Source organism: Gallus gallus, chromosome 8 (genome assembly GCF_016699485.2).
Source record: "Gallus gallus isolate bGalGal1 chromosome 8, bGalGal1.mat.broiler.GRCg7b, whole genome shotgun sequence".
NCBI classification, from domain to species: domain Eukaryota; kingdom Metazoa; phylum Chordata; class Aves; order Galliformes; family Phasianidae; genus Gallus; species Gallus gallus.
Window position 1 is genome coordinate 20,416,951 of NC_052539.1, and position 8,065 is coordinate 20,425,015.

General features: G+C 54.7%; 2 protein-coding genes across 17 annotated transcripts in view; one reads left to right on the top strand and one right to left on the bottom strand.

Annotated features, from left to right (window-relative positions):
- Positions 1 to 3,197, top strand: part of RNF220 (ring finger protein 220) — a 165,621-nt gene extending 162,424 nt beyond the window's left edge. For 12 of the 13 annotated variants that reach the window (XM_040704659.2, XM_040704658.2, XM_040704661.2 and 9 more), the window contains one exon: positions 688 to 3,197. In XM_040704659.2, coding sequence (XP_040560593.1) covers positions 688 to 759 — 72 coding nt within the window. In that variant the 3' untranslated portion in view covers positions 760 to 3,197. The remainder of the gene's footprint in view (positions 1 to 687) is intronic. The other variant, NM_001109987.3, reaches the window with a different exon arrangement.
- A 1,508-nt stretch (positions 3,198 to 4,705) lies between these two features.
- Positions 4,706 to 7,924, bottom strand: TMEM53 (transmembrane protein 53). Of its 4 annotated transcripts, none has more exons than XM_015291002.4 (3): positions 7,875 to 7,924; positions 7,386 to 7,498; positions 4,706 to 5,935 (listed from the first exon to the last, which is right to left on the bottom strand). In XM_015291002.4, exon 3 carries the CDS (start codon positions 5,897 to 5,899, stop codon positions 5,273 to 5,275), a length of 627 nt encoding a protein of 208 aa, XP_015146488.1. In that variant the 5' UTR covers positions 5,900 to 5,935; positions 7,386 to 7,498; positions 7,875 to 7,924; the 3' UTR covers positions 4,706 to 5,272. The 4 variants fall into 4 exon arrangements, with proteins under 4 accessions (XP_015146488.1, XP_015146489.1, NP_001264509.2 ...); XM_015291003.4 differs by having other exon boundaries at positions 4,706 to 5,957; NM_001277580.2 differs by having other exon boundaries at positions 7,847 to 7,924.
- Between the last annotated feature and the right edge of the window lie 141 nt (positions 7,925 to 8,065).

The window sequence follows — 8,065 nt, forward strand, 5'->3', positions numbered from 1 at the left end:
AAAATGCCCCATGTTGAGCTGCTTCAGCCTGCACGAGGGAGGTTACCTGGGCACGAGGATCACACACCTCTGCCTGCAGCTCTTCCAGTCCTCCTCCAGATCCCAGAATGGAGCAGTGTGATCCTGTGCAGCACAAGGGGCACGGGGCAGTGCTCGGCCCTGGAAGTCAGGGCAGCCCCATTTCCCGTGCTGCCGGTGCTGGAGATGGGCGCAGCCTCACAGCAGCTCTCTCTGTCATTTTTCCTACCAGCTGGCTGCCACATCTGCCAATCTAAAGCTGACCCCGATTCTTGTTAACACCCCATAGCTGTCAGGCTCGGTGACAGGCAGCACACCCGCTGCTGGTTCACATCATGTACTGCTTGTGTCAGCCTCCCTCTGCCCGGCCCCGCTTGGAGGTCACTGCTTCCAGCTCACCTGGGCAGAGCAGTCCCAGCCTCTGCACCCCTGCGTGCACAGCATAGGGGGAGCAGGGCAGGGGTTCCTTGGGGCTGGCAGCCCCACCTGAACCACGGTGGTCACCCGACAGCTGTGCTGCTGGTCGGTGTTCTGCCTGCCCAGCCCGGCTGGGAGGTCGGGGGGTGGCCGTGCTGCCCCTGCTCTGCTGTGCCAGGCTGAGGGTGAGGTGGTTGGTGCTGTTCCCGCGGTGCATGACGCTGATGCTGTTGTCCCATCTGCTGCTTGCAGGGTGCCAAGAAGCTCTGTCCCCAGTGCAACACCATCACATCCCCCGGAGACCTTCGGCGCATCTACTTATGAAGGCCGCAGCGGGAGGGCGGCTCTCGGCTCAGCTCAGCACCCACCGGGAGAGCAACGACGAGGAAAAAAAAGAAGGAAAACAAAACAAAACAAAACAAAAACCACAAAAAGACGTTTTAAAAAACGTAAGGAAACAAAACCAGAGACTCCAGACACGGACTCGAGGACGCGGGAGCAGCGAGAGCCCCGGGGCTCCCACCTGCACAGAGCCTCTGCAGCGGGCGAAGCCGACCCCGTTGTTGTGCAGCCCCTTTTTTACAGCAGTGTTCCCCACCCGCCACGGCTCGGAGCCCTCCTCCTTCGGACTGCGCTGTGCCCACTCTGCCCCAGGACGTTGGGGAAGGGACCCTTGGCAGCAGTGTTGAATAAGCCGTAACTTGTGTCCTTCGTTGGGTTTTCGTTGGGTTGGTTTTCTGGTTTGGTTCCGTTCCGTTTGGGTTTGGATTTTTGTTCTTGGTTTGTTTTTTTTTTATTTTCGTGGTGTTCTAGTGATATAAAAAAAAAGGTTTAAAGGAAAAAACAAAAAAAAAAAACCCACACCCAGGCAGAAATGAAGCACATGTAATATAGATTATATATGTTTACAATGTTGTGTATAAATGGGATAGACTCAAACATTACATACTAATAAGTTTCCCTTTTTTTTTTTTTTTTTTGGGTTGTATTTTTTTTTAAAGAAGAAGAAGAAGAAAAAAAAAAAAAGAAATGAGCAGAGAACATTAAACCCATATTTTTCTTGGTTCAGCAAAGTTTTGGCATTAAAGTCATTAGTTTAAAAGAAGTATATATATACATATATATAATATAAATGGTTTAATGTTCTGTGGTGTATATTTCCTCATTCAGATATGAAGTTAACAGCTTTTAGTAATGGCTGTAGCATTGCCCATAACTTACAGAACTTATGGGGAGTAGAGGAGGTGGATTTTTGTCATTAGTTGTAGCTAATGGGGCTATTTATAATAGAATCGTTATCCCCGGAACGACGCGGCTCTCAGCTCCCCACTGGGGGCCGGGGCAGGGCGGGGGGCCCAGCAGGGCGGCCCCATAGAGCTCTGCCCTCTCCCCCTGCCCCAGGCTCTGGTGTACCCCTTCCTCCCCCCGGGGCGCAGGGTTGGCTGGGCTTGGCTTTGCTCTCTTCCCCTTCCAGGTCACGTTTTCTGGCTGGAGCTGCTCCCTGTGCTGTGGGGCAGCGCTGTGCCAGCCTGAGGTCGTGGGTCCCACAGCCCCGGCTCCTTCCACGCCATCCCTCGTGTTCATCCCCGCCGCCCGTACCCTCAGCCGTAACCAAAGCTGCCATCTGGCCTCTTCCGTTGTTCCTTTTCATTTTCAGGACCCAAGAAGCAGCTGCTGACCCATTTCCCAAGGTGAATGCGTGCTCCCTACCTCAGCTCCCCTCTCACCGTGGGGTCTGCGGGGGGCCACACTCCCTGCCAGTGATGCTGCTCTCCCCATACCTGAGGCATCACTCCGGGCAGCCCCGTGCTGGCAGCACAGCCCTGCACTCTCGGTTCTGGGCATGAAGCATCATGACTGTGGTTGGTAAAGGGGAGCTGGGACCCCATGGGGGCACTGGAGGAGCAGGCACGCCTTGGGCACAGCACGTCCTGTGGGGGCACAGCGTGTCCTTGGGGACCCACTGCCACCTGCGTGCCATGAGCCTGGTGCTTTTTGGCAGAGCTCTTTTCCTCAATGCCTCTCGCAGTGCTTTCAGAAGGATCCCACTGCATCCCTCCAAAGCAGGATCTGTGTTCTGTAAGCGCCCAACCCACGGTGTCCGGCTTTCCGTGCTCTCGGCAGCGTTTGCCATGGAGGATTTGCAGCCTTCCCTGCTATGAAGGGTGAGGGGGGGGGGACCTGCTTTTTCAGGGGGCACCAAGGGCTGGGGTTCGGGGGATTCCAAGTGAGCTGAGGGCACAGCTGGGGTCACGACCCAGTTGGGGTGCAGCGGGCTGGAGGGCAGGCTCCCCCCTCCTGGCCCTTCCTCGGAGCCGTGGTTCCCGGTGGTGTTGCGGACCAGCTCTGTGTACCCATGTGTAAAACCGTATGTAACCCATCCTTGTTCCTTCGTTTGGGTTCTCTTCCGTTTGCTTTGGTTCTTTTGGTTTTATGTTCTTATTGTAAAGCCATCCCCTGTTTTCAAGGGGGGGGGGGGGGGGGAGGGAGGGGGGGAGGGAGGGGAGGAGGATTGGGGGGAGGCATCGCCTCTCCTGTAACCATTTTAATCCATTTAAAAAGGAGAAGGGGGGGAAAAAATAAGAAAAAGGACAAAAAAAAAAAGACCGGAGTTACCTATCGCAGCCCAAAGAACCCAGAGTTGCACAAAGCGATATTGCGGTGTGTCGATGATTGTGTGTCGGTGTATATTATACAAAGAGGTACTTGTCACTCCCGTTTGTAAACTACATTTGACATTAATTAAACGCGTATAAATCTTCGGGGCGCGCCGCCCTGCTCTCTCTGCCTCTCCTTTTGGGGGGGTGGGAGGGGTGGCAGCCACCTGCAGTGCCGCATCGCTGCCCCATCGCGGTTGGGACCCCCTGCAGGGCAGAGGGCGCATCCCGGGGGGCTCTCCCTGTAACGAACGCCGGGCAGCCGCATCCTCGGGCACTCCGCTGGGGGGAGGACGGGGGCAGGAGGCCCCCAGCCCCAACAGATCCATAGAGCCGCATTAGGGTCACGGTGTGGGGTTACCGCGGCAGCTGGGGGTGCGGGGGGGGCGCTGGCGCCGGGGCTGTTGGCGTGCAAACATCGCGCAGACGGATCGATGGCTGCGTCCCACGGGACGGGGTCCCCAAGGGCGGGGTGGGTCCTCCTCCCATCTGCTGCGGCCCAGAGGGCGCAGTGAGGGGTGGGAGTGCCCCGACACACACACACCACCCCTCCCACCCCCCCCACCCCCCCCCGGTCCTCCGCCCTCACCGATATTGTATTTGAAATCTCTTTGGGAAGCGGAGGGCGGTGATGTATCGGAGGTGTTATTGAGAAAATGCAAATGGGTAATAGCGGGCGGCGGGGGCCTCGTCCATCACCCTTCTGGGGGATCCATATCTAATTAACGGTAATGAATGAGGGAGCCCACCTAATGACAGCCCGCCGCTTTGTGATGGAAATGAGGCAATCCCATTAGGCAAAACACTTAATTAAACAAACGGCTCGGAGCGCGGCACGGGGCAGGGCCGGCCCGCGGGGTACCGCACGTGGGGACCCCCCCGGGGGGCTCTCCTTCCCCAGCGCGATTCCCGACGGGCCGCGCGTCCTCCGCTCCCGTTCCACCGCCACCGCGGCGAGAAGGGCTCGAGGTTAATTCCTTATCAATAGCCCATCGGCAGCTCATCCATCACCGGGAGGGCGGGGCTGGGAGGGCCGCGGGGGGCCGCTCCCCGCACACCGCACCGAGCGCCGCTGCTGCCCCCTGGCGGTCCGAACTCCCGTTCAACTCCGGGGCCCTTTCCTGCCCGGCTCGGAGTGGGGGTTCAAAGTCGGCCGTGCTCTGCCTTTGTCCTCCTTCGCTGCCCCCAACGAACAGCCAAAGCAAACCTGGATGAAGTGCAGTGCAAAGGAGCTGCCTCCTCGCCCCGCGGAGGGCATTTATGCTCTGTATCACTGGCACAAGGACAGCAAAAAGACTGGTCATCCAAAGGGAACACGATGGGGAAATAACATTGAATTTCAGCTCCTTGGAAGTGATTTGAGGAACACCCAGTATCAACCCCAGCTCCGAAAGTCAGCCTCATTTTTCTCCGCAGTTCCACCCTTCTATTTCTGGCATCTTTTGGATTACAGCTGTGCTGTTTGCCTGCATTCGCAGACCACAGAACGACCAAAGTTGGCTGCACAATCCACGCTGCTCAAAGACACGCAGTAATAAACGTTCCCCCAGGAAGCAAAAGGACTGAGAACAACGCACAAAGAGACAGAGAAGAAACAAGACACAGCCAGAAGGTTAACTTAACTTCTCTTTTTTTGGTTCAAGAACACAAAAGTTACCACAAACATTTGAGGTCTGCTCCAGGGCAAAGGAATCAGTGCTTTGGCTGCTCTCAGAGCTTTCATGGAACCAGACAACGCCCAGAGAAGAGGGAAATCTTGCAGAGCTGCTTCTGTTTGCTCAATGCAAAATGAAAGAAACAGCAGAGAGGGGAAAAAAAACCAAAGAAGGACTGCAGAGCTGTATTGTAGAATCAGTACAAAGCCACAGAACATGCACACTGGACAAGCACACGTGGATATAGAGAACACCACAAGACAGGGGGAAACAAGCAACACTCCATGTGAAATTTTGGTCCGTGACACCTCAGGGCTCAGATTGCAGCACCTTCAGTTCTTAACTTACTCCAGACCTACTTTTTGCTATGACGTGGCTGGCTCAGGGAGGCTTTCAGACTTGTAACTGATGGGGAAAGGAAGCGCAAAGCCTCTGCTTTCCTCCCTTCAAAGATGCAGGCAAGGGGGATGGCATTACCCACACACTCTGAGCAAAGCAGAGGCAAATAAGGAGGCCACGACACCACTAACGAGGCGAGCCCCTGACACAGTCAGACAGGAAAGTCGTACAGAGGGTGCTGTAGTAGGTGGGATACACCCGCAGATGGCTGACGTGAGCTGAATCTGTGAAGTCTACAGCTTTCACGGAGACACCAAGCTGCTGCCGTGCGTCAGCCATGTGCTTAATATCACTGGCACTGATGATGGCATCTGCCTGGGAGTAGAGGTAGAGCTCAGGCCACCGGGTGGGTGCCTTCAGCAGGGCATCGTAGTGGCTCTCGTGGATGAAGCGAGTCAGTGGGTACAGCAGGATCCGCAGCAGGACAACTGTAGTAGCAAAAGTGAGCATAAGGAGATACCTGAGCAGCACGTTTGTGGATGCTAGGACAGTTGCCAAGGCACGAAGGGCCCCTCTCAAGTTTCTTCTGCCAGGGGCACTATCAAAAACAGTGCCTGCGACTCTGAGGTTCTTAAAGGGCTGCTGAGTGCGAAGTGCTTCAATGATGTAACGGTAGAGCATGACACCACCATTGCTAAAGACATGGAAAAGCACCGGCCTGTTCTCAATGCTGTAGTCAAAGAGCAGCTCCAGGAGTCTCTTGGCTGGGGTCTGGAGGGATTTGATGCCAAAGCTCTCAGAGAAGAATATCATCCTCCATGGAGCTGTGTAGCGGATGACGGTGCACCCCTAAACAGAACAAAAAGAAAACCTACACGTATTTGGTTTGGGCTGTAAATTACATGGAGCAGGCGAGCAGCCGTAACATGAACTAACATTTGGAGCACATTTCCAACAGAAATCACAGGGCCAAGAGCTAAGAGACTCTTTAGTGTTATTAGCAAAGCATCAGCGTGAAAGCAGTTGGACTTGATGATCCTCATGGGTCCCTTCCAACTCAGAGTATTCTATGACTCTATGAATAGGATCATATTAATCATAATAGTACAAAGACTTATCAAAAGCCTTCTAGAACAGCAGCAGGCTTGAATGATGTCCCAGATCCTTTCCAGTCTTCTGTTGTCACCTGAACTCAGTGGCACTATGCACTGACAAACACAAGCCAAAGGGACCAAGACAGCCCCCCTCACAGGGCTTCCTTGTCACTGAGCTAAGCAGAAGAGAAGATACCAAGTTCTTCAAACCAAGCTCTCTATGCTGCCTTGCCAGGGTTGCAGCCACTTCCTCATTAAGGCTCTAAGAAAAGCTTTCCTGTCCTTTCTCAATACCAGCAACTTTCTGCCACAAAGCTATTTCCACAGCAGTTGGCATGCTGCCACATAACGTGCACCTCCCCCGATCAGCAGCATCTCTTAGTCGCAGTAATTGCTTAACAATTAATTCTTCACCAGGACCAGCCAATTCATGACTCTCACGCCGGATTACACATTAACAATACGCTTGTTTCTGTACAAATTTAGCCACCTGTAGCTGCAGCAGGTTTGGATAAATACAGGATTCTTGTATGCTGACCAAAAATTAAAATAATAATAATAATAATCCAATAGGTCCCAATACCACAAGCTGGGGTCATTCCAGCAAGATTAACTGTTAGAAAGGAAGATACCATAATTTAAAGAGCCAGCAATTAGACAGACGTCCAGTTGAAGTTGCTAACAAGCAGGTATATCTGTCACAGGGCACCTGTTTCAGACAGGTTACAACAAATTTGAATGGACATTTCTATGAACTATCAGCACAGAAAGGAAAAGCTGGAAGAACAAAAGCTGCTGATACATCTGCTGTGCCCCAGCCTGGCCTTGCAAATTCTATGCTGCAGCCCATCAGCAAGCAGTAAACACATTGCTTTTCCCCACATATTTGCTAGCTTGGACAGCTAATGTAGTTAACTTTAAAAGCCCCAGAACACTCCAGTGATTCACATAACCACAGAAAACTACTCCAAGGAGGTATTTTTATCTCAGCTGCATGCACAGAGATGACATCAGCAGCTGTTAGGTAACACTGCTGCTGGACACAAGGAGCTTCCAAGGGCAACAAGAGCTCACCACCTAACGACTTCAGACACGGAGGGTTTAGAGTGATTTCACCACCGTGCAGCATAAAGACAGCGCAGAACAGGGATGGCGTCCCCAGGAGCTGTACGGCAGTGCCAGGAAAGCATAAGCAAGCTACTCACCTTCTGACTGTACAACGCGCTGTACTTGGCCAGATGCCTGTCCTGGCAGCCTGCCCAGCCCAGAAGGATCACCACGGGCTGCCCACCTGCGTGCCCTTTCTCCGTGCTGCTCCCTGAAACGCACCGTGGGATTTAAAACTAATTAGCCTCAAGTCTGCCGGGATCTGAAGGTGACGGCAACTTGCCTGGTGACAAAGCTGAACGTAACGGCTAACAGGTGGCTTCCCAGCCCGCTGCGAGCAGCTCACGGCCCCCGTCTGGGTGAGCACAGCACTCTCGGGAGCACCACAGGCCCTGCTCCCCCTCCGTACCCCCAAATACCCCTACAGACCCTCCAACCCGGGCCCCACACTCTCCCAGCCCCACGAATCCTTCAGGCTCGGCCCTCTCCGCCCCCCGGGCCCCCCCCCCATGTCCTCTCGGTCCCGGTCCCGGTCCCGGTCCCGGTCCCGCCCCCGCACCGCGGGCCGCCCCCGGCGCCAGCTCCACCGTTGCCTCCAGCTCGCCGGCCCCCATCGCTGCCCGTCTCGCATCCACCCGCTGCTTCCGTTCTCCCCACCGGAAGCTCCGCCCCCTCGCGGCCCGCAGCCAATAGAAAGGAAAAGCACCTCCCTCGCGTCATCCTCCTTCCCCTCCCCTCCCCGCCTCCCACTTCCGTAGAAACGCGCCCTTAGCAACCG